The 26,982-nt window shown below is 41.0% G+C and overlaps 1 protein-coding gene across 3 annotated transcripts in view; it reads right to left on the bottom strand.

Annotated features, from left to right (window-relative positions):
- Window positions 1-26,982, bottom strand: part of ADAMTSL1 (ADAMTS like 1) — a 956,942-nt gene that overhangs the window by 54,128 nt on the left and 875,832 nt on the right. For all 3 annotated transcript variants that reach the window (XM_056519753.1, XM_056519743.1, XM_056519759.1), the window contains 6 exons: window positions 25,800-26,010; window positions 21,995-22,174; window positions 16,136-16,289; window positions 14,765-15,896; window positions 13,813-13,940; window positions 10,755-10,883 (listed from right to left, as the gene is read on the bottom strand). In XM_056519753.1, the coding sequence (XP_056375728.1) occupies window positions 10,755-10,883; window positions 13,813-13,940; window positions 14,765-15,896; window positions 16,136-16,289; window positions 21,995-22,174; window positions 25,800-26,010 (1,934 nt within the window). The remainder of the gene's footprint in view (window positions 1-10,754; window positions 10,884-13,812; window positions 13,941-14,764; window positions 15,897-16,135; window positions 16,290-21,994; window positions 22,175-25,799; window positions 26,011-26,982) is intronic.

Below are 26,982 nucleotides of genomic sequence, written 5' to 3'. Positions count from 1 at the left end.
GCACGGATTTCTTGATGCCCGCATGGCCTGCGAGATGGGAGGAGTGACCCCATTTGAGGATTCCGAGGCGTTGGCGTGGAGTGACGAAGGTCTTCCCTGGAGGAGTTTGCCTGATGGAGGCTGGAGAAGTGGAGATCAGGCAGTCAGGAGGAATGATGTGTTGCGGAGAGAGCTCTACTTCCGAGGCATCCGAGGAACGAGAGAGAGCATCGGCCCTGATGTTCTTATCGGCAGGCCGAAAGTGAATTTCAAAATTAAATCGGGCAAAGAACAGAGACCACCTGGCCTGGCGAGGATTCAGCCATTGGGCAGACTGGAGATAGGAGAGATTTTTGTGATCGGTGTAAATAATAACTGGAAATCTTGATCCCTCCAGCAGATGCCTCCATTCCTCAAGTGCTAATTTAATGGCTAGTAGCTCTCGATCCCCGATGGAGTAAATCCTCTCCGCCGGAGAGAAGGTCCTAGAAAAAAACCCACAAGTAACAGCATGCCCGGAAGAATTTTTTTGTAGAAGGACCGCTCCCGCTCCTACTGAGGAGGCATCTACCTCCAATAGGAAGGGTTTAGATGGGTCAGGTCTGGAGAGCACTGGAGCAGAAGAAAAGGCAGACTTGAGCTGTTTAAAGGCGTCTTCCGCTTGAGGAGGCCATGACTTAGGATTGGCATTCTTTTTGGTTAAAGCCACGATAGGAGCCACAATGGAGGAAAAATGTGGAATAAATTGTCTGTAATAATTGGCGAACCCCAAAAACGTTGGATAGCACGGAGTCCGGAGGGGCGTGGTCAATCTAAGACGGCAGAGAGTTTGTCTGGATCCATTTGTAGTCCCTGGCCAGAGACCAAGTATCCTAGGAAAGGAAGAGATTGACATTCAAACAGACATTTCTCCATCTTGGCATAAAGTTGATTGTCACGAAGTCTCTGAAGAACCATGCGGACATGCTGGCGGTGTTCTTCTAGGTTGGCAGAAAAAATCAGGATATCGTCCAGATACACAACAACACAGGAATATAAGAGATCACGAAAAATTTCATTAACAAAGTCTTGGAAGACGGCAGGGGCGTTGCACAGGCCAAAGGGCATGACCAGATACTCAAAGTGTCCATCTCTAGTGTTAAATGCCGTTTTCCATTCATCCCCCTCTCTGATGCGGATGAGATTATAAGCACCTCTTAAGTCCAGTTTGGTAAAGATGTGGGCACCTTGGAGGCGATCAAAGAGTTCAGAGATAAGAGGTAGAGGGTAGCGGTTCTTTACCGTGATTTTGTTAAGACCGCGGTAGTCAATGCAAGGGCGTAGGGAGCCATCTTTTTTGGACACAAAGAAAAATCCGGCTCCGGCAGGAGAGGAGGATTTGCGGATAAAGCCCTTTTTTAAATTTTCCTGGATGTACTCAGACATAGCAAGAGTCTCTGGGGCGGACAGAGGATAAATTCTGCCCCGGGGTGGAGGAGGTCAATAGGACAGTCATAAGGCCTGTGAGGAGGAAGAGTCTCAGCTTGTTTTTTGCAAAACACATCAGCAAAGTCCATATAGGCCTTAGGGAGACCGGTTACAGGGGGAACCACAGGATCACGGCAGGGAGTACTGGTAACCGGTTTAAGGCAGTCCTTGAAGCAAGAGGTACCCCAACTCTTGATCTCCCCTGTGGACCAATCCAGGGTTGGGGAATGGTGTTGAAGCCAGGGTAGTCCAAGGAGAATTTCGGAAGTGCAATTGGAGAGGACCAAAAACTCAATTCTTTCGTGATGAGGTCCGATGTACATTAGGAGGGGTTCCGTGCGGTAACGCACGGCACAGTCCAATCTTTCATTGTTAACGCAATTGATGTAAAGAGGTCTGGCGAGACTGGTCACTGGGATGTTGAACCTGTTGATGAGAGAGGCCAAAATAAAGTTTCCTGCAGATCCGGAATCCAAGAAGGCCTTAGTGGAGAAGGAGAAGGTAGAGGCAGATATCCGCACAGGCACAGTAAGACGTGGAGAAGCAGAGTTGACATCAAGGACTGTTTCACCTTTGTGCGGAGTCAGCGTACGTCTTTCCAGGCGGGGAGGACGGATAGGACAATCCTTCACGAAGTGTTCGGTATCGGCACAGTACAGGCAGAGATTCTCCATGCGGCGTCGTGTCCTCTCTTGAGGTGTCAGGCGAGACCGGTCAACTTGCATAGCCTCCACGGCGGGAGGCACAGGAACGGATTGCAGAGGACCAGAGGAGAGAGGAGCCGGGGAGAAAAAACGCCTCGTGCGAACAAAGTCCATATCCTGGCGGAGCTCCTGACGCCTTTCGGAAAAACGCATGTCAATGCGAGTGGCTAGATGAATGAGTTCATGTAGGTTAGCAGGAATTTCTCGTGCGGCCAGAACATCTTTAATGTTGCTGGATAGGCCTTTTTTAAAGGTCGCGCAGAGGGCCTCATTATTCCAGGAAAGTTCTGAAGCAAGAGTACGGAATTGCACGGCGTACTCGCCAACGGAAGAATTACCCTGGACCAGGTTCAGCAGGGCAGTCTCAGCAGAAGAGGCTCGGGCAGGTTCCTCAAAGACACTTCGAATTTCCGAGAAGAAGGAGTGTACAGAGGCAGTGACGGGGTCATTGCGGTCCCAGAGCGGTGTGGCCCATGACAGAGCTTTTCCAGACAGAAGGCTGACTACGAAAGCCACCTTAGACCTTTCAGTAGGAAACTGGTCCGACATCATCTCCAAGTGCAGGGAACATTGTGAAAGAAAGCCACGGCAAAACTTAGAGTCCCCATCAAATTTATCCGGCAAGGATAGTCGTAGGCCTGAGGCGGCCACTCGCTGCGGAGGAGGTGCAGGAGCTGGCGGAGGAGATGATTGCTGAAGCTGAGGTAGTAGCTGCTGTAGCATCACGGTCAGTTGAGACAGCTGGTGGCCTTGTTGCGCTATCTGTTGTGACTGCTGGGCGACCACCGTGGTGAGGTCGGCGACAACTGGCAGAGGAACTTCAGCGGGATCCATGGCCGGATCTACTGTCACGATGCCGGCTGGCAGGAGGTGGATCCTCTGTGCCAGAGAGGGATTGGCGTGGACCGTGCTAGTGGACCGGTTTTAAGTCACTACTGGTGTTCACCAGAGCCCGCCGCAAAGCGGGATGGACTTGCTGCGGCGGTAGTGACCAGGTCGTATCCACTAGCAACGGCTCAACCTCTCTGACTGCTGAAGATAGGCGCGGTACAAGGGAGTAGACAGAAGCAAGGTCGGACGTAGCAGAAGGTCGGGGCAGGCAGCAAGGATCGTAGTCAGGGGCAACGGCAGGAGGTCTGGAACACAGGCTAGGAACACACAAGGGAACGCTTTCACTGGCACAATGGCAACAAGATCCGGCGAGGGAGTGCAGGGGAAGTGAGGTATACATAGGGAGTGCACAGGTGAACACACTGATTAGAACCACTGCGCCAATCAGCGGCGCAGTGGCCCTTTAAATCGCAGAGACCCGGTGCGCGCGCGCCCTAGGGAGCGGGGCCGCGCGCGCCGGGACAGGACCGACGGAGAGCGAGTCAGGTACGGGAGCCGGGGTGCGCATCGCGAGCGGGCGCCACCCGCATCGCGAATCGCATCCCGGCTGGAGGCGGTATCGCAGCGCACCCGGTCAGTGGATCTGACCGGGGCGCTGCGGGAGCGAGAGTGTAGCGAGCGCTCCGGGGAGGAGCGGGGACCCGGAGCGCTCGGCGTAACATTAACTTTATATCATTTAGGTATTTTCTGACTTCCACATATTTTCTGCCCATTTTATTTGTAAGCCCTTTCCAGTACTCAGTTGGACAAACCTTTGACATTAGAAGCCCCAGAATGTCTGGCTGTATGGCCGAATCCCATGAATTCTAGTCCATGTTGAATAAATAATAGTGTGACACAATTTCTGCATTTGTATGCTCCACAATTTCATGCTGTGAATTATCCCATCCCAAAAGAACATAGACTATAAGAGTACAATGAATATAAGAGTACAATGAATTTACTGTCAGGTTTATGGAGCCAGCTTGGATGATATTTGCTTTTGTTGTTCTGTGTTTTTGCATTTTTCTGCTTTTGGTCCTTTTCAGACATTGGCCCTCATTTACTAAGAAAATCGGGTTGTAAGTCTATGTTGCTTTCTTACCTGACTGCTTTTTTCCCCTGGTATTTATTATTATGTCGCATCCTGTTTGTCGCACTGGGTTTTGTTGGTTTTGGTTTCCAATTCCTCTGAGCTGTCGGGAAAAAATCCACACCAATACAACAAATTGGGGTTGGAAACCTTTATAAATACGTGGGAAAGCTCAGAAATGTCGGGTAACGCCCCTTTTTCGGGTTTGGGAGAATCCACATCGGGTCCGTCGGGAAAAAATGTTGCATCGTGTCGCAGACTGGCGCACAATGTCTGCGACATGGCGCAGACAAAGATGCGACAAAAAAACCTGACAAAAGAGGTCGGGTTTAGAATAGTAAATGAGGGCCATTGTTTTTGTGTCTGAACAGTTTCTAAGCTAATTCTCCCTGGTTTGGCAAGAGTTAGGGTGCTGATTGCTGCTGTTAATTAGATCTGTATTCTGACCATGTGTTGTTTCTTTATGCACCTTTTGTCTATTTGAACACTTGTCCTGAGCTTTAACCAAGGTTATCTTTCCTGTTTGATATATAGATTTTAGCCTGCTTTTTAGTATATTGTGGGGTTTTAGTAGTTGTGTATGTTCATTCTGTATTTACCTTAATATATCTTAGTCCGTGTTCACACTGCATTATGTCAGTCCTGTTTTTACCTTGTTTATTCCTGCTTCTTCTAGGATAGAATCCTGCTCTGAGTCTTGTGCTATTCCATCTATCTAGGAGTGAGTGAGTCTTGTGCCTGTACCCATGTTTGCTTGTATTTAGTATTTCTGTTTCCTCCTAGGCCAGTATCTTGATCACTATTGGTGGAGAGTGCCCTCTGGCTAGGAGTGTATTTGGCTTTGGTATTGATGTCCCTCCATGTTTGTAGTGGGGTGTCTAGTGTGTTCCTTGTTCTGAGTCGTGTGAACAGTGCTCTTGATATTCTGACCCGTTAAATGTTAGTATGCTATATCACGCTTTGTGTGTATTTATATATATATTAGTTGCTTTGTAATTCTGTTATGTTCATGACCTGTTCTCCGACTATGTATTGTTTGGTTTGTTTTGTCGTTCATGCACTTTAGCGCAAGGAAGGGACTGGCTCCAAGTTGTCGATCCGTCATGGGCAAGTAGGCAGGGAGAGTGGATTATAGGGACAGCTATAGGGCTCACTTCTCCCTGCCACCCCCATTCATGACAACAACCAGTGCTCTGCTATTTGGTCTGAACACTTCTTTACCAGCTCTTGCATACTTTTATACAATGAGTTGCTATGACATAAATCTATCTATAAAACTCAATGTGTGTATGTGTGTGTGTATGTTCCAGCATCCCGTCCAAACGGCTAAAGATGTTAACATGAAACTTGGCACACATGTTACTAATATGTCAACAACAAACATAGGATAGGTAATTTAACCCTTACCCACCCCCATTTGCCAGGGTCGGGGTTTTTGTTTAAAGTTCTATACAAGTCTATGAGAAATATATGTTACTGCACAACTTCCAAACGGCTGGAGATATTTCGATAATACTTGGTCACATGTTACTTATATATCCACTTAAAATATAGGATAGTTAATTCAACCCTTAACTACCCCCATTTGTGAGGGTCGGGGTTTTTGTTTAAAGTCCCATGCAAATCAATGGGAAATGTATGTTCTCACATAATTTCCGTACGGCTGGAGATATTTCGATAATACTCGGTCACATGTTACTTGTATGTCCACTAAAAATATAGGATAGTTAATTTAACCCTTAACTACTCCCATTTGTGAGGGTTGGGGTTTTGGTTTAAAGGGGTATTCCAGGACATTTTTTTATTTGACTATGCTACAGGGGCGGTAAAGTTAGTGTAGTTCATAATACAGTGTCTGTACCTGTGTGTGATGGTTTTCTCACAATTCTTTTGTGATTTTCACTCCAATTTTTATTTTTATCAGCATACAAAATGACTGTTGTCTCAGATTTTTTCCAGCTTGCAACTAGTCAGCTGATGACAGGGAGCCTGTCTGCTTCAGTGGGTGGTGGGAGAGGGATCAATCTGCAACTAATGCAACAGCTGTAAGCACCCTGATTGAAAACCACAGGTCTTTTAATGGATGCAGCTCATTTATGTTTCAATGGGTGGGATGGCTGATGTGTGGGAGGGAGGAAAATGGAATTATGTGATTTGTAGTTAAAAAAAGAAAAGTCAAACAGGAAATACTAGTTCACAAAAAGCTAGTCACAGTGTTATGGTAATCTCATGACATAGCCATTTAGCCCCAAGTCAAGCGCAGATCCTTCCTAAGCATGTCCATTACTGCCTGCCAGGTACGTACTAAAATCACCTTATGGTGGATAACCCCTTAAAAGTCCCATGCAAATCTACGGGAAATGTATATTCCCGCATAACTTCCGTACGGTTGGAGATATTTCAATAATACCTGGTACACATATTACTTATATGTCAAATAAAAATATATAATAGTTAAATTAACTTTTACCCCCCTAAATTAACCCCTTACACCCTTATATAAAAGATGGGTTTTTGTTACAAGTCCCATCCAAGTATGTGGGACTTCCAGTACCTTACTCCAAAAGCTCCGCTCTGCATCTCCTGGTGAATGCGTCATTCTGGCTTGCAAGCTACACCCCATCTCGCAAAGACATGCCCACTGTTTAAGCCCCACCCCTTTTATTCTCTATCCTTTTTGTGCATCGGTCTGGCTTGCAAATCACGCCCAGTCCCACAAAGCCACGTCCCCTTCTATTTTCAGCTTACAATAGCTTCATCACAAATCAGTCCCACCTGAGGACAGGATATTAGGATGGGACATAAGGAAGGAATATGAGGACGGGATATGAGGTCAGGATATGAGAACAGGATATGAGGATGGGACATAAGGACAGGATAGGGGGACGGCATGAGGACCGCATATGAGGACGCTATATGAATTTGGTATATGCGGTCGGGATATGAGGACGGGATATGAGGTTGGGATATGAGGACGGGATATGAGGACGGGATAGGAGGTCGGGATATGAGGACGGGATATGAGGACGGGATATAAAGACGGGATATAAGGACAGGATATGAAGTCGGGATATGAGGACGGGATAAGACAACAATATATGAGGATGGGATATGAAGTCATAAGCTTCCTCCTTTGTTGATTTTCCTCCCCAACAAGGATTAGTAAGGAAAAACCGGGCAACGCCGGGTACTCAGCTAGTAATAATGATACAGAAAGATCTAAAGTGGTCATTGAATTCATGTATTATATTGAATCTTGTATTTTTGGAATTCTTCCAACTGACCGTATGAAAATACTGAATTTGTAATGGGTAGGGTGGGTTTCATGGCATAAAAAGAATTTTGACAGATTTAATACAGTGGATCATGTGGATCAATATGTAAGAATATGATTTCTACACTTGAACGATATATTTCATTCATATAGACATGTAAACAAATAATTTTCATCCAGAGTAGTCTCTGGATTAATGGATTTACGCTAACTGTTCTCACATAATGTTATTTGGCTGTGTGAATTTCTGTAATAAGGAAAACGTCTTTGCTGGCAAGTGTTGTACTAGTTTCAAATAGATTTCAGATAAGGAAAGCTGACCATACGCGGTAGATTTTTTACAAGATAGTGGCATATTTTATTTCTTCTCATTATAGGAATGATCTGTAGAAATAAATACTTTGTACTTTTTTGCTGTTGTGTCTGATCTTATCTGCTTTGAAAAGTACTATAAATATTTCAGATGTCCTCCTCCACAAAGAAGAATTATTTTTTGTATCGATAACATCTGTTTTTAATGACTGTCTGTCAGAACGATTTTTCAACATGTTCAAAAACATTTAGATAGACATCAGCTATTATGGTCAACTAAAGGCTCTTTTACAAAGTGCTACAATCGATGCTGAACTCTGTACCTGCAGGTGCCAGCAAGCAGCTACTCTCTGAATCTGCTCCTTGGTACTGTTTGTCAGACTAAGAACAGGGCCAGCACCACCTATAGGTGAGTTAGGCACTGGCCTATAGCACCCACTGGATAAGAGTGGCGCCAGGGCCACCATCAGGGCAGAACTGGTGGTCCTGTGGTCTGGGGCCCAGCCAAATTTAAAAAAAGAAATGCTCCAACATATCATGGGCGTTGTTAAGAGGGGGTTGTCCCCTGGGCACAGGTAAAATCTGTCACCTCTTTGCAGAAATGTGCAGGAAAATGTTCCTTGCAATGCTCAATACAGTAGAGTGGATAAGGACCTGCCTGTGAGTCACATGATCGTAAGGTCCTTAACACAGAGTGGAGCGACCTCAGTGCACAGAGGAAGAGGACAGACAAGTAAGCTGTGTGAGTGTTGTCTCTGTGTATGTGTGTGCAACACTATGGCCCTGATTTACCAGGAGTGGAGTGTAGTTTTCTTTATGGGTTTTAATCCTCTACAATTTTTTTCCACGGTATTTACTAAGGTTTCCCTACATTTTGCACTTTTCCCTACATTTGGCTTTTTCTACATATGTTCTGATCAGTCGGGTTTCCCTCCGCTCAAATCGACCACATTTTCTGTGGAAACCTTAGTAAATATGTTGGGTTTTTGTGAAAATTTGGGGGACACACCTTTTTTTAAGTGACCACGCCCCTTTCCCCCAACTGTCATGCCCCTTTTTCAGCTTTTCTAAGTACAATGGAGAGTTGGTCTAGTTTTTTTTTCAATTCTGGCATAACCAGAATTTCTGGCGCAAAACCCGACAAAACATGTTGGGTTTACAATAGTAAATCCTAGCCTATGTGTGTGTAGCATGTCTTGAACACCAGTCACATTCAGAGCTGCACTCACTATTCGGCTGTTGCATTGTCTTCTCTTCCAGTCACATTCCCACCTGAGCTTACTATTCTACTTTAACATCATGTCTTCTCCTACAGTCACCTCCAAAGCTGTAATCACTATTCTGCTGTTATATCATATCTTATACTCCAGTCACAACCACTTACATTTTTCTATATGCTGGGTAATATATATATATATATATATATATATATATATATATATGCTACATGCACTAAAAACAAACCCCAAAAAATGCATGATTGCATTGTACCCCAATCTGACTCATCCCACAAAAAACATACCCTGATGGCAACCATTAACAGAACAGTATACAGTACAAGGCAGGGACTGGTAACAGTGTGTGTGGGAAGTTGGACCCAGCTACTCCAGCAGTAAGGAGCCCCAAAGTCCCTGGTCATGGCCAAGGGGGCGGCAAAATTAGGTTTCTCCTAAGGAGGCAAAAACTCAGATTCCACATCCACAAGAGGAGCATTGCTTATTTTCTTCCTTTATCTGACCATTCATAGATGCTTCTTAACACCTGAATGAGTTCTATGGTATGTCTTGGCATGTACACATCAGCCTCCAATTTAACCCTCCTAAGGACCACAGTTTTTTTTTTCGTATTTGCGTTTCATATTTTCCACCTCTCCTTCTAAAAATTAAAATGCTTTCAATTTTGCACTTACAGACCCATATGAGGGCTTGTTTTGTGCGCCACCAATTGTACTTTGTAATAACATCAATAATTTCCCCTTAAAATTTATTGCAAAACCAGACAAAATTTATTTGTGGGGCAAAATTGGAAAAAAAAATGCTATTTTGTAACTTTTGGGGGCTTCCGATTCTACGCAGTGCATTTTTCGGTAAAAATGACACAATATTTTTATTCTGTAGATCCATACGGTAACAATGATACCCAACTTATATAGTTTTATTTTTATTTTACTACTTGAAAAAAATTCTAACTACATGCACCAAAATTAGTATGTTTAAAATTGTTATCTTCTGATCCCTATTTATTTTTCCGTATAAGGGGCGGTATGGGGGCTCATTTTTTGCGCAGTGATCTGAAGTTTTTATTGGTACCATAATTGTTTTGATGGGACTTTTTGATCGCTTTTTATACATTTTTTTAGGGTATGCAAAGTGACCAAAAATACGCAGAAGTGGAAAAGTGATTCAAACTTTTATTCAGGAAGGATTTATTCACTTTTGTTTTTACTTTCTTTTACAGTTTTTTTTTTAGCCACCATAGGGGACTATTACATGCAATCCTTTGATTGCATACACTGAACAATGCTATGCCATAGCATAGCATTGATCAGTGAAATCTGTGCTCAATTGCTCCAGCCTGGATCTCAGGCTTGGAGCAATCAAATGCCGATCGGACTACGAGGAGCAAGGTAAGACGCCTCCTGCTGTCCTCTCAGCTGTTCGGGACGCCGCAATTTCGCCACATGGTCCCGAATAGCTCCGCTGAGCTAACCGGCAGTATTTTCTCCCGGTTACAAGGGTTAATACCAGACATCAGCCCGATCAGCGATTTCCGGTATTAGCTGCGGATCCTGGTTGTTGATAGCAACCGGGACCCAGCAGGTACGAAGCACGCTCAGCTCCTGAGATCGCTTAATATAACGGGAGCCGGCAACGGATGTAAATATACGTCCGTGGTTGTTAAGGGGTTAAATACCAATAATAATATTGTATTTCTCATACAATGGAAGCATTTAGCCAGAGTGTGTAGCTATTCTACGGTATGTATCTGACTAAACAAGACACACTAAAACTTATCACTAATGTTGTTTATGACATCTGGATCACCACTTACTTACCTGCTACTTGACAATGGATGGTAACATTTGTTGCATGAATGGTCTTCACTACACTACCCACGTCGACAGCAATGGAAGGCACATCCATATTGATAAGCACAGTCCTGGAGGTCTTTATTAATGGTTTCCCTAGAGAAAGGAAAACAATACATCAGGGTCACCTGATACAGCACAGGTTCAAAGAGCAAGCACCAAGAGGAAACCTGCTGTTTTGCAGCAGTACGCCTATACAAAGCATGCTATAAACCATCTGGGAAAATCAAGAATGGATGGAAGAGACTGCAGGAGAGCAAGCAAAGCCTAAATACTTGCAAACCTTTAGAGGTCAGTGAAGTAAGGTCAGGCATTCAATAACTTGTGACACACATTATTAATGTCTAATACATAGAAGTAACCTGAGAGTTCTTTCATGCTGAGGACACTATGTGACCCTAATATTTAATAGCTACTAAAAACTATGTAAAGCAAAATATGAAAACAGCCTTATCATGATGTGGTTCCCTTTTCCACAAACCTATGGAAATCTGAGCCTAACCAGGATTGAAGATTTTTTGCATTCAGTTATGAAATGTTTAGTGAAGCTGATGGCCTTATTGATCACATATGTAACAATATGTACTGGAGATGTCGACTCTTTTCTACTGTTGGTTAAATAGTATTAGTCTGTTAATTGACACATGGTTCTTATTCCATTTTACAATGTGCTGGATTGCCCCTACTACCTCCTTGGAGCAGCGAACTTTGATTTATCATGTGTAAAATAGCAATACCTATCATACAGAAAAAGAAAAGCAATGTATCTTCGCCAAGTCCCACGTAGCTTCTACAAGTAAATACTACTGAAAATAAAATATTTTCAACAGATGTTTTGGTTTTTGCTTCCAAGGGCAAGCCTGAGCTTAAAGCATTCTAATGGATATGGAATAAGTGTTTATGTTTTAACTGCGGGAAAAGGCTATAATGTTTAGTAATCACTCGTGTGTTAGTCACCTCCGACTTAGGAAAATGTAACTATATGCTACTTTAATTGGAAAAATGGTTGTGGTCCTAAAATACACAACACCACAGAGCAGATCTGTTGACATTGAACTAATAGGCAAAAGCCTGCCAGTCAAGAAGGAAAGGGAAACATTATCCATTAACAAGAATGTTAACATACTAGCCAGATCCAGAGCAGGTAGCGACAGTTTTACTGGTGGGTCATATGCTAATGACTTTAAACATTTCACTGCAGAGTAAGGAAAACAAACCTATGTGGTCTGTCAGGTAACCAAATAGGAGAGATCTTTTATATACCAGTCACTAGAGGTTTTCAAATTCCACAAGATGGAAAGGTGAATACATAAGGTCACCTCCTATCTGCAGAAACCTTAAGTAAACTGCACGTCATAAGATCTCGCACATAGTAAAAGATCCAATTTTCTATTTTGGGCCATTTTGTACATTAACAATACTTATAAAGGACATGAGAGCAATATGAAATACACTGTATTAGCAATCGTCAATGCACCGCAATGTAAGGAGAATTTGGAATTACAATGAGGTTCTGATATGTCAAAAAATACATGGAAGGAGACCAAATTGGTGTAGTCTGAGATCAACAATGCTTTCTAGAATAAAAGACTATAAACCTGGGTGACGCTAAGCATCAATTTCTTTTACTTTTAAATTTGACACAATTAACACACATAGAATAACCTTTTACTTAAAACATTGCAATAAAGGAGTATTCTAAGTCGAAATACTTTACAGCGGTTGGACGGAAGTCCAACCGCTGTAAAGTATTTCAACTTAGAATACTCCTTTAATGCAATGTTTTAAGCAAAAGATCACTCAACGTGTGTTAATTGTGTCAAATTTCCAGTAAACTCACGCTGTGAACTCCCACTTATCCTGTTCACTATAAATGTTATACTGATTCAAAAAAGGGGCTCATTTATTAATACTGCCATGCAGTGTCTCTGTCACTTACCTTTTATTGGGATATGTGAAAAGTTTTGATCATTCGGGGTCTGGGTGTTCAGGTGCCCTTAGACATCCAAAGGATAGGAAATAAGATGTCTGATCGCTGGGGTCCCGCCACTGGGGACCCCCTGGATCTCGGCTACAGCACTTCGCTGTCATTACTGGACAAAGCAAACTCGGTTGCCACGCCCCTCCCATAGACTTGTATTGAGGGGGCGGGTCATGACATCACGAGGGGCGGAGCCATGACGTCACAATGCTCCGGCCCCTGTATTGCCTGTCATTACGCCTTTACCTTTAAGGAATGTCCCTTTCACTCTAAGCCATGCCCCTTGTCTAGTGAGGAGCAAAAAGTTTTGAAAACAGCTGCGGTGCATAGCATGTGATCTTAATTTCTGTTTTATTGTGATTAAAGGACTTTTCTGGCACCTGTGACAAATGTGCCCAGGTGTAGCCACTGTTTCAGACTGCTCGGGAGAAGTGCCCAGATGATGTCCCTATTCCCTATACACTCAGCATGGGACGCTATAGCCAATCACTGGCCTCAGTGGTCTGTCCCATCCCATTCTGAGTTCATGGGGATTTCATCTGGGCACTTTGCAAAAAATATTACACATTTCTCACTACTTAAATGCAGAAATATGTTTTTCTCTAGTGTCAGAATGAATAAGTATTAACAAAGGAATTAGTAGCTGCCAGAAGCAGGTCACTGCACTATTTCTTAAAGATGCCTAAGTCTTTCTTCTTTAAAAATGTGTGCCTCCCATTGACCATTCTTTTACTAGACTGTTATAATTCTATTATTGATATTTTCATCTTTTTATTTGAACTTATCATCTGGTTCATATAATTTTTATTATACAGCCAATTCAATAACGTTGATTGAATTATGTACATTATGATAAACATCTTTTCCAATATTACATCAGTCACTTGCTAATAAAATGCCTTTTTTAAGTCAAGCAGTCCAAAAGCTTTGACTTTTTTTCACTAACCGAATAATAGAACATGAGATTACTATAGACTTGTTATATATGACAACCAGATTTACCCATTTCCTAAGGGGTCACTAAAAAGCTATGTTTATACCTACCTGCAAGGGTAATGGCAATGGACACGGAGGCAGAGCCTAGAGAGTTGGTGGCATTGCAGGTGTAGAAGCCAACATCAGCTTCAACTGGTTCTAAGATCTCCAAGGAATCGTCTGGCTTAAGAAGGATCCTGAGAATAAAGATGAAAGTTGTGTAATAAAACTAAGTGTGATAATAAATGAAGCCCAAATACGGCACAGATGATGATCTGATATGGATAATACACTATACATTAACAATATTACATTAGGATAATTTTGCTGTTTAATAATATTACATTTATTATGAATATTGCCATATAATTCTTAAATGGGAAGCTAAGGGGGGGGGGGGGGGGCGGAGTTAAATTGGTATGAAACCCAGTATGTTACAGTGTACTTACTTACATGTACATTTTTTTCTTGTTATGGACTTATTTTTATCAAGGAAGACAATACTTAATAAAAAAAAAATAATAATACTAATGATAATCTTGAGAGCTCTCTGAGAGGTCAGTTACATGCTGCCTATGGGGGTCTTTGAAGATGGGAGGGTAGGAAGATTAGAGCTGCAGAGTAAGACACTGTTCTAGTAAGTGTTGTATCTTAACCTAGTGCTGCATACATTGTCCTGTACTGCACTATAATTTCCTTCATGCTGCTGCTGCTTCTGAGGGTGTGCTATGTAGATATAGGGGAGCAGGATTCCCTTTTCTGTGTGTGTGCAGTTCATACGAAACATCATAGCAACTAGTCTACACCCACTAGTTCAGGGACAACTAACAATAAAAAAAAACGTGCAGAAGGGAAAATATCATATACAAGTTATACAAGTTACAACTCCTCATGTATCCTCATGTATTCACATAGGACAGCTTATATTGAAAAGACACTCGTGTATCTACACTTAAAGCAGTGTTACGGCTGGGCCAATGTGCATCCACAAGCTCTTAGCTATAGGTTTTCACTTTCTTACCTGTTACTATATTTGACTTCTTCTCCATTCCTAGCCCAGCTAATAACTGGTTTAGGGTTTCCACCAGCTTCACAATGCAGAAGCACACTGAGAGTTCCGCTAGCCAATGCCACTGTCTGTCCAATATGAGTTACAACTTCAGAAGCAGAAAAATGCTGAGCTGCGGATATTTTTCTAAGAATTACTGGTTTTCTGAGAGAATGGTCTGGAAGGATTTCATGAGGTTCAAATACTTCTGACTCCAGTGATGATGATCTCCAGGAACTGGAGAAACCAGAAACGGGTTTGTAAAATGAATGTTCTGATCTTCCAGGACTAACCGGTTTATGCTCTGCCTTGAAGACAGGCGCTTCATGGTTCTCTACATAGTTCCGTGCTAACTCATGTGCCAACTGGTTTAAAAGGTGTCTGCTGTTGTTGTCATGGAGTTCGACAGGTTGCTGAGACAAAGATTGTATGATGTCATCTACACGTTTAATGTCAATGACAACAGTGTTTGCTAAAGAATGCTCCACAACATGGTCTTCATCTGAAGAGATGTTTCTTTCAAAGGATTCTTGAGGATCAGATGGATCCACATAATATTCTGCCCAAGGTTTCAAGGCCAGTAGTCTTGCGATTATATTATCATAGCGACAACTCGCATCTGAGACTTGAATTTGCTTTTCAGTTTTGCTTCTGTTAGACAGATTTGCAGTATGTTGTTTTTCTGGGCGATTGTAAGCCTCGTTTTTCCTTATTTTCTTAATACTTTCATCATCTCTTATTCTAGAATCCTGAGAAATAATTTTATTGCTCTCTCCTATGAGCTTGATAACAAAATGTTCTTGGCTAGGCCCAGCCATGCATGTGTACACTCCAGTGTCTGAGGATCTAAGGTGGTGAATTTTTATATATCCATGTGGTGCAACAGTAATGTGCTCTGAGCTTATCAAGTGTTTCCCGTCCTTCTCCCATATAATCTGTGGTTTACGGAATCGGCGCACAGGGCACTTAAGCACAAGAGTGGTCTTTGCAAGTAGGTAAGCATATCCACCAACAACAAACTGCAACTTCTTCTGCTTTCTTGTCTGGATATATAATTTTCTCAAACCTGTAATATGGGGGTTTGTTTTCTGACCATTTCTTGATCCTTAAAACACAAAAGACAATAATATTCAGGGCACTAAACTGAACAGAAAGATACATTAACTATAAACAATAATTCTGTAATTATCAATTACATTGTAAAAAGGCAAAGTAATTGCAAAAAACGGCTTAAAGCCAAACTAGTTCTTTTCTGTGATAGTTATAGATTGGAAAATATAGTATAGTATGATGTAATGCAAAACATCTTGTAAGAATGAAACTGTAAAAAGCAAAAGATATTACTAGTGCATGGCGCAAGCAGGCAAGGGCGAGCCATCGGATGAAGGACTGATCCAGCACATATAGATGAATTCACCACAACATATTCCCCAGTCTTCACTTTCTTCCTGCAAACTGCGCTTTGGATCTGTGTTCCTTCTCCACAAGACACTGAGCACTGAAAAGGAACATATGATTCAGTAACCTTTATATTTCAGATTCCTATATGGACATAAATACATTTAGCCAAGCTATATAAAAATTATATGATATGCTATGTGCAATGTGGAAAAATATAAGCCAATTTTTGGGGGAAATAAACACCCCTATACTTGAACTGTAGACTAAACATTATAGTTTGCTATCAAAACACAGATATTAAAATAAATTACACCTGCTGTGAGCTTCATGTCTGAATGTAATAAAAACTCCACAAAGTTTCTGCTTCGGAGTGTACCGTCAAAATGCTGTTTGTAATTTCAATTATGGTCTGAAGTATTATAATGTAACCATTATTTGATAGATAAAGCTATCTTTTCCCAGGCATAGCTTTATTAGTGTGGTTTAGGTGACAGCAGCTTAGCTAAAATGCAGTCTTCAGACCATTTTACAGTTTTTAATTTTTTTTTTATCTTTTCGCCTTGGGCTAAAATAGAAACATTTTTGTTTTCTCCCATCATTATACACTCAATAATACAAATGTAGAAACTATTGTATTTTATTTTTTTGCTAATTTATTATAAAAGAAAAACAATTTTTTTTTTTTTTTATGTATAAAGAGTAGGAGAGGCTCTTATCAACTAGTTTCCTGGGACCCGAGCTACTCCAATAACACCTATACCCACGGTGTAAAAAATGCAATAAATAAAAAATGGAAATTGAGGCTCAGGGTCAATTAATATTGTATATTGAGCCTTAGGGTCAATGATCAGGGTCAAGGATCATCCAATATTCATTGACCCTGAGCCTCAATTTCCATTTTTATTTTATTTTTATGGACATAACTATTTAGATCCTTTGCTATGACACTTAAAGTGTACCTGTCATTAACAAAAAAAACTTGATATAATGTGGATAATACTATTATATGTATATTTGGAATATACATTGATATAAAATTTTTAATATTTTTCGGTGAAAAAATGCTGTCCCTGCAGCTATAATCTGTGTGTTTCTATGAGGAGTCCAAATACAGAAAGTGAGGGCGGGACAAGCAGAGCTCTGTGCAGGCTCCTTTTCAATCATCCTTCTGTGTGTGCTGGGAGCGTGTCATAGAACCTCGCTGCACAGAGTCCTGCTTGTGCAAGTCCCTGCTTGTGTCCTGAGTGTAGTCCTAGTGTACAGAGCCCGGCTTGTCCTCACTGCACAGAGCCCTGCTTTTCCTCACTGCACAGAGCCCTGCTTGTCCACACACACTTGGACTCCTCACAGAGACACACACCCAATAGCTGCAGGGACAAAAATATACAAATTTTTTAACCAATGTACAGTCATGGGCGTAAATGTTGGCACCCCTGAATTTTTTCAAGAAAATGAAGTATTTCTCATAGAAAATAATTGCAGTAACACATGTTTTGCTATACACATGTTTATTCCCTTTGTGTGTATTGGAACTGAACAAAAAAAGGAGGAAAAAAGCTAATTGGACAAAATGTCACACCAAACTCCAAAAATGGGCTGGGCAAAATTATTGGCACGCTTAATTTAATATTTGGTTGCACAACCTTTGGAAAAAATAACTGAAATCAGTCACTTCCTATAACCATCAATAAGCTTCTTACACCTCTCAGCCGGAATGTTGGATCACTCTTCCTTTGCAAACTGCTCCAGGTCTCTCTTATTGGAAGGGCGCCTTTTCCCAACAGCAATTTTAAAATCTCTCCACAGATGTTCAATGGGATTTAGATGTGGACTCATTGCTGGTCACTTCAGAACTTTCCAGCGCTTTGTTGCCATCGATTTCTGGGTACTTTTTGACATATGTTTGGGGTTATTGTCCTGCTGAAAGACCCAAGATCTCGAAAGCAAACCCAGCTTTCTGACACTGCGCTGTACAGTGCGACCCAAAATCTGTTGGTAGTCCTCAGATTTCATGATGCCTTGCACACATTCAAGGCACCCAGTATCAGAGGCAGCAAAACAACCACAAAACATCATTAAACCTCCACCATATTTCACTGTAGGTACTGTGTTCTTTTCTTTGTAGGCCTCATTCAGTTTTCGGTAAACAGTAGAATTATGTGCTTTGCTATAAAGCTCTATCTTGGTCTCATCTGTCCACAAGACGTTTTCCCAGAAGGATTTTGGCTTACTCAAGTTAATTTTGGCAAAATTTAGTCTTGCTTTTTTATGTCTCTGTATCAGCAGTGGGGTTCTCCTGGGCCTCCTGCCATAGCGTTTCATTTCATTTAAATGTCGACGGATAGTTAGCGCTGACACTGATGCTCTCTAAGCCTGCAGGACAGCTTGAATATCCTTGGAACTTGTTTGGGGCTGCTTATCCACCATCCAGACTATCCTACGTTGACACCTTTCATCAATTTTTCTCTTCTGTCCATGCCCAGGGAGATTAGCTAAAGTTCCATGGGTTGCAAACTTCTTGATAATGTTGCGCACTGTGGAAAAAGGCAAATCTAGATCTCTGAAGATGGACTTTTAACCTTGAAATTGTTGACATTTTTCCACAATTTTGGTTCCAAGTTTTCAGACAGTTCTCTTCTCCTCTTTTCTCTTAGTGTGGCACACACAGACACACAATGCAAAGACTAAGTGAGCTTCTCTCCTTTTAATCTGCTTTCAGGTGTGATTTTTATATTGCCCACACCTGTTACTTGCCCCGGGTGAGTTTAACCCCCTAAGGACCAAGCATATTTCCGTTTTTGCATTTTCGTTTTTTCCTTCTTACCTTTAAAAATCATAACCCTTTCAATTTTGGCTTTTTTTTTTTTTTTTTGCACCATTAATTCTACTTTCTAATGACATCAGTCATTTTACCCAAAGTTCTACAGCGAAACAGAAAAAAAAATACTGCCATAGCATTTCATTTCATTTAAATGTCGATGGATAGTTCGCGCTGACACTGATGCTCCGTGAGCCAGCAAGACAGCTTTAATATATTTGGAACTTGTTTGGGGCTGCTTATCTACCATCCGGACTATCCTGCATTGACACCTTTCATCAATTTTTCTGTTCTGTCCACAACCAGGGAGATTAGCTACAGTGCCATGGGTTGCAAACTTCTTGATAATATTGCGCACTGTGGACGAAGGCAAATCTAGACCTCTGGAGATGGATTTGTAACCTTGAGATTGTTGCTATTTTTCCACAATTTTGGTTCTCAAGTCCTCAGACAGTTCTCTTCTCTCTCTGTAGTCCATGCTTAGTGTTGCACACAGACACACAATGCAAAGACTAAGTAAGATTCTCTCCTTTCTATCTGCTTTCAGGTGTGATTTTCATATTGCCCACACCTGTGACTTGCCCCAGGTGAGTTTAAAGGAACATCACATGCTTGAAACAATCTTATTTTTCCACAATTTTGAAAGGGTGCCAATAAGTTTGTCCAGCCCATTTTTGGAGTTTGGTGTGACATTATGTCCAATTAGCTTTTTTTCCTCCATTTTTTGGTCTAGTTCCAATACACACAAAGGGAATAAACATGTGTATAGCAAAACATCTGTTACTGTAATCCTTTTCTGTGAGAAATACTTCATTTTCCAGAAAAATGTCAGGGGTGCCAACATTTACGGCCATGGCTGTAAGGTCTCACATCTGACAATGCATATCAGGGCAAAAACTAAGCCATGAAGGGGAAAGAATAGCATCTAGAGCTCAGAGACAGGATTTTCTGGAGGCACAGATCTGGAAAAGGGTACAGAAAACATTTGGCTGCTCTAAAAGTTCCCAAGAGCACAATGACCTATGTAATTCTGAAATGGAAGAAGTTTGGTAAGAGAGATGCCCAAGAACTCCATGGTTACTCGAGCTGAGCTTTAAACATCTAGTATGCAGAAGGTCAACCATCACTGCAGTACTCCACCAATCCGATTTATATGGCAAAGTGGCCAGAAAGAAGCCTCCACTTGGTATAAGACACATGAAAGCTGACTGAACTTTGCAAATGAAAACCTAAAGGACTCTTGGACTGTGAGAACCAAGATGAAACCAACATTTCACTTTCTAGCCTCAATTCTAAGTGTCACATCTGAAGGAAACCAGACTCTGTTCATTACCTGTCCAATAACATCCCTTCAGTGAAGTGTGGTGGTAGCAGCACCATGTTATGAGGGGTGTTTTTTTCGCAGGTGGGACAGGAAAAGCTAAATGGAGCATAGTATTAAAAGATATTCTTAGTGAAAACGTGAACAAGAGTGCTCTAGACCTCCGGCTGACAATAACCGTAAACACACAGCCAAGAAAGCTCAGGAGTGGCTTGAGAACTTTGTAAATGTCCTTGAGCGGCCAGGCCAGAGCATTGACTTGAACCCAATTAAACATCTGTGGAGAGACTCAAAATGTCTTCCACCAACGGTTGCCATCCAACCTAACAGGGCCTGAGAAGATCTGCAGAGAAGAAATGCAGAGAATGCCTAAACGCAGGTGTGAAAACCCTGCGACATAATACCCAGGAAGACTGGAGGCTGTAATCTCTGCCAAAGGTGCTTCAACTACTGAGTAAAGGGTCTGAATATTTTTGTCAATGTAATATTTTCATCTTTCTTTTTCAATAAATTAACAAAGATTTCTAACATCCTGTTTTCACTTACAGGGTACAGAGTGAAGTAAAGACTGGTTTAATCGTTTAATGTGAGGAAAATTGAGCTAGTGTAAAAACAGGACAGCCAATCCTTAAAGGGGTCCTTTTTTTTTTTTTTTTAAATCAACTGGTGCCAGAAAGTTAAACAGATTTGTAAATTACTTCTATTACAAAATCTTAATCCTTCCAGTACTTTTTAGGGGCTGTAGACTACAGAGGAAATGCTTTTCTTTTTGGATTTCTCTTCTGTCACGACCACAGTGTTCTCTGCTGACCTCTGCTGTCCATTTTAGGAACTGACCAGAGCAGGAGAAAATCCCCACAGAAAACATATGCTGCTCTGGACAGTTCCTAAAATGAACAGCAGATGTCAGCAGAGAGCACTGTGGTTGTTGTGACAGAAGAGAAATCCAAAAAGAAAAGCATTTCACCTGTAGTATACAGCCGCTAATAAGTACTGGAAAGAATTAAGATTTTTTAATAGAAGTGATTTAAAAAATCTTTTTAACTTTCTGGGTCCAGTTGATTTAAAAAAAAAAAAGTTTTCCACAGGAGTAGCTCTTTAAGGATTGGCTGTCCTGTTTTAGCACTAGCCCAATTTTCCTCACATTAAACAATTAAACCAGTCTTTACTTCACTCAGGACCCCATAAGTGAAAACAGAATGTTAGAAATCTTTGTTAATTTATTGAAAAAGAAAGATGAAAATATGTTTTCTACGGGAGTACCCCTTTAAGTGCAGCGGAGAGTTTTGGCTTAATTTGTAATCCTTAAAAATTTAAGAGGTTTCCAGATGTTTTTCACTGATGGCCTTTCCTCAGGATAGGCCATCAATATCTGATTAGTGGGGGTCTGAAACTTGCAACCCTGCTGACCATCTGCCATACACTTTAATCCTATTCATGTCCATGTGAAATGAGCTGCAGTAACCCAACACGACCATAACGCTAAATATGGAGGCTTTGTGTTGCCAATGCTGTGTCTGTGGCAAAGAGCTAATTGGCAGAGGTGTGGACTCCATTGGCCGAACCCATTAAAAGCTGATGGCCTATCCTTGTTTTAATTCACTGTCCATAATCATACATATTTTTTAATCTACATTAAATGTTAAGTGTTTGTATCATGTACCTTAGACCACTCAGTTAAATACCACTCTGGTGGGCAATCTTCATTTTCACACATTTCTTGTTGTATTGGCTTTGTAGATGAACAGAATGTGTCTGGCAGTTCCAGGATGCTGCCATCAGAGAGTCTTTGTTTGCAGAGGACATCACGAGTATGTATGCCTCCCCCGCAGGACTGGGAGCACTGCAAATAAGTGGAGGTTCAGTAATGACTTCAATACATTCACTACGACATTTACTACATCTCCCAATTAATTCAGAATAGGATCATTTTCTCATCTGGTTCTATACAAATAATCTTACTGCTATACCATCATTTTGTAGGGTACAAACTTTTAATACTGTCCCAACATAAAGTCCATTCTTTATGTGTGAATTAAAAAATACAAATATACTGCAATATACAAGGAGGAGAGAGCTACTGTATCAACCAGATTTGTCTTCATTTCCACATTTTTTTTCTAAACGTTTGCTTTTTTTGGTAACTCAAAAGTTTGGTGAAAAGACAGAAAGAATCTACACTAGATATCACGCAACTGGTTTGTTCTATTCTGTGTATTCTGACCTCGACTTTCCATATGTTTATCCTTTGCATAGTGATTTGGTACTTTATGCTGTTATCTTGGTTTTGACCTGGCGTTAGACTACTCTATGTCTGTACTCTATTTCTGTTTGTCCCCTGTGTTTTGTATTTTGTTTGTTAACCCTTTGTGTTCTGACCTGTTTCCCTGACCTCCGTACAGTTTTGTTTATTGTTTTGAACCTTGTTATGCCCGAGCACAGGGAATGTTGTACAGTTGTATATACGCTGTCTAGGGAGGATATGTAAGAAGCAGGGAAAGTGGTTCTGGGTGAGAGTATGGTTGCATTTCTCCATGACAGCTAGCATATAATATACACCTAAAGTAATGGCAACACTGAATGAGATGAGAGCATGAACGTTGCAGTTGGCAGCAGAAGAAGCTTTAGGCTATGAACCATACAGGTGGGCTAACCAAAACAACTGGACGCATTATTGTGCTAATCTAAACATTTATCTAATTCAGGCTACAACTGACTTATGGGACATAGAGACAAGTTGAATAGAACATTATACTGAAATCAGACTTTAATTTATCCTTGCTTTTTTTTTTCCCCTTTTTTTTTTAATAATAATTGCTTAGCAGTTAATAGAGATATTCCCCTCCCCCCCCAAAAAAAAAAAAAAAAAAAAAACTTAGAATTTTATGAATATAGGGTGTTCACAGTGTAGTTGGAAAAACCTAATCATTCCATAAATTATTCACTATTTTTTGATGGGATGACTCAAGTCGATTTCCATGCCTTAGGGTTAAAGCTATATCACATTACTTTTTGTAGTTTAAGTTAAGTTATACATGAATTAGTCAGACCTTCCGCGTACTTATAAATATAAAAAAAAGTCATTTTACACTTGGTATAATCTGTGACAGTTCATTCATACTTCCATAGTCAGGTGATGTGTCAAAGACTAGCTACAGCATATCTTGAACGCTGCTCTGTGTTAACAATGAGTTAACGTACTCATTTTTTGCTGTTTTGTGTAAGTTTTTGGCACAGTGATTTCCCCCCCTCCTCCTATAAAAAGCTGCTGAAAATAAGATAAGCTCTTTTGCTGGCATGGCCCCAGAAAACAGCCATCTTTAAATAAATACAGCTTTAAATTTATAGGGCTTCTTCTTTATCATCTTGAAGGATATAAGCTTTGATTATAATAAACCCATCTGCCAAAAAACATAGAAAGCTTTTAAATGCATCCAGGCTTCTTCTCTCCTTCTTTCTCCTAGTTATCCACTTCTTTTACTAGCGTTTCAGAATTTCATTTAAAGTTCTTTGTAGTAAAATTTGGTTAAAATGTGACCCTTCGTCCGCTTGTAGGGATTTCTCATTTTAGCGATTTGGCGATAAAAAAAAGGAAAAGGATGCTGCGCAGGTTAAATCAATTTCTTAGCATGTAAAAGATTTATAGAGGATACTTAGCATACATAGTTATAAAGGCGCAATGTAATGCATATTAAAGACAACGGGGAAAGATGCCTTTATATCCTACCTCTCCAAACTGTGGACCTGGACAGCCAACGGCTGGGAGTTGTAGTTCTGCAACAGCTGGAGGGCCACAGTTTGGAGAGGTAGGATATAAAGGCATCTTTCCCGCAGTTTGGAGATCACTGCTCTGTATGATATGCAGATCTAAAAATAAAAGTTTGGAATAAATAAAATTATTGGCGTGATTTATAGATATTTCAGTAAAAGAAAATATAGAAAGTCATGTATCTAGTGCCACAGCCTAAACACAGATGCACAGTAGCACAACTGAGCTGACCTTCTGGAATTTTTTTATATTTAGCTCAACATATCTGGATATCATCATGATGTATGATCTGTGATTTTAGATATGACTCCATGTAAAGCCACTATGCTCCATAGTGCTCCGTATGACTTCATGGAAATCTGCAAAGATGTGCCAGCAAAAAAGCAGCACTTTATCAAAGAGTTGAAGGGGTACTCTGGTGGAAAACATTATTATTATTTTTTTAATTAACAGGTGCCAGAAAGTTACAGATTTCTAAATTACTTCTATTTAAAAATCTTAATCCTTCCGGTACTTATCAGCTGCTGTATGATCTACAGAAGTTCTTTTCAGTCTGAGCACAGTGCTCTCTGCTGACACCCCTGTCCATGTCAAGAACTGTCCAGAACAGGAGCAAATCCCCATAGCAAACCTATCATGCTCTGGACAGTTCCTGACATGGACAGAGGTTTCAGCTGCTGAGACCACTGTGGTCAGACAGAAAAAAAAAATCAAAAAGAAAAGAACTTCCTCTGTAGTATATAGCAGCTGATAAGTACTGGACGTATTAAGATTTTTAAACAGAAGTAATTTACAAATCTGTTTAACTTTCTAGCGCCAGTAGATTTAAAAAAAAAAAAAATGTTGTCCAGTGGAGTACTCCTTTAAAACAATTATCCAGCATTAGAAAGACATAGTTGCTTTCTTTCAGTAACAGCACTACTCTTGTTCTGAGGTTTTGTGTGGTATTGCAACTCCGTTCCATTGAAGTGAATTGAGCCGAGCTGCAATACCACACACAATCTGAGGAAAGGTGTGGCACTGTTTGTAAAAGAAAGCAGCTATGTCTTTCTAATCTTGGATAACCCCATAAAACTAAAAATGGAACTGTTTAAAAATGACTTTCCATTTTCTGCATCGGTTGGTATAACATTCCAATAGGTGTTTATGTTTAATACTAGCAGATGATAAGAAGATAAATATTTCTTACCTTCATTTAGCAATAAATATCTTTACCCTTACTTAAAAGGATACTACTAAACTGTTCAACCTTTTTCTATATCCAGCATATTAGCTTAGTCTTCTTAGGCTAAGTTTACACGGGCTAGTGTCGGAACAGGAAATCTCCATATGGACATTGCCCTGACAGCGGAGAACCGCTCGGAAATGCATTTCCGTGCCGTGTCCACGGAGAAAATAGACATGTATATTCTTTCTGCGAACACTGAAATTAGAATTTCCACAGCAGATGTTTCCGGCATGGAAATTCTGCTATGTGAACAGTGCAGCAGAATCCCATTTAAATGAATGGGACTCTGCTGCTGCAGAATCTCTGTGTGGAATTCCGCATGGAAATTTCATTGTGCCTTAAAATACATACAGTTCAGCAGGTGTCTTGCCAAAAGTAAGTATGGTATTGCATCAAGTATATTTGCAGACTTCCAGAATAATAAATGTGCTGTCCTCTCCTACTAGTTGTTCTAGAAATGTCTAGCCTTACCGGTTTCCATTCTGCAGGGTACCATGCCGGTGGGCAGTCAAAGCGGTTGCAGGCCTGCACCAGAGTTGGTTTAGGTTGTTTGCAGAAGTCATCTCCTAAGACCACAGTTTCATTTGTCTCTCGTGACAACAGATGTGAACAAAATACATCTCTGGTTTGTAATCCCACTCCACAAGTCAAGCTGCAGGAGCTCCAGTTTCCAACTTCCCATCTGGTTAGGAGACAAAAATTCACAATCAAATATTACCAACTAAATGTTTTCATATATGTATTGTCCATAGGCTAGTTCAAAGGACTGACATAGACAACTAAAGGGGTATTCCAGCCAATAAAAACTCTCTGGCAGCTCCATAGAGAATAAAGGGAGCATGCACCAATCCACTGCTCCATTCAGTAAGGGTGGAATAAGGTTTCAAATTCTCAGGATATTGGGGCCCCAAAAGTTGGACCCCATGTGATCAAATTAGGATAGGGTATATGTTTTTAGTGGCTTGAACAACCCTTTAAGAAACTGTAATCGTAATAATGAAAGACAACTCACGGCTTATTAAAGTACTGTAGGTACATGTGTACAGTAAGTCTGTAAAGAGTGATAACATGCTTATGCAGATGATGGTTGTTTGCCCTACCCTGGATCTAAACTGAAGGATATTAGGCTCCTTTCACACTATGAATTTCTCCGTTTAGGAACTTTTGTCAGAAGTTCCGTCACTACAGCATGCAGTAATTTTTCCGCCACGATGTCCCGTCACTGTATAATGCCCGTAATGAATTACGGGCATATACGGGTGCAAACGGGCAGTTACAAAACCCCATAGGCTGCAATGCAATTTAGTCACGGCCGTCAGGGGTTTTGTAATGGTCGTGTTTCGCAGCTGTAGTGACGGAACATGTGACGGAAGTTTGTAAACGGAGAAATTCATAGTGTGAAAGGAGCCTTAGATTGATGCATGTCTTTTTTAACCTTTTTAAAATCAGGAAACGGGTGAATAGATAGGCGCAGTTCTCCCAATACAGATAAGGAAATGGAATGACCACAGAATGGAATGACCCCTCTCCCTGTTTTTCTGTGTTATTTATAGGCTTCGCAAAGGTGATGCTTGGGAAAAGTTCTTCTTGTGTCATAATATATATACAGGAATGGTCGTTCGGGATTGCTATATTTCCTCCTCAAGGTACCTAT

This window comes from Hyla sarda, chromosome 1 (genome assembly GCF_029499605.1).
Source record: "Hyla sarda isolate aHylSar1 chromosome 1, aHylSar1.hap1, whole genome shotgun sequence".
In the NCBI taxonomy this organism is placed as follows: Eukaryota; Metazoa; Chordata; class Amphibia; order Anura; family Hylidae; genus Hyla; species Hyla sarda.
This window is presented reverse-complemented; position numbering and strand designations above follow the sequence as displayed.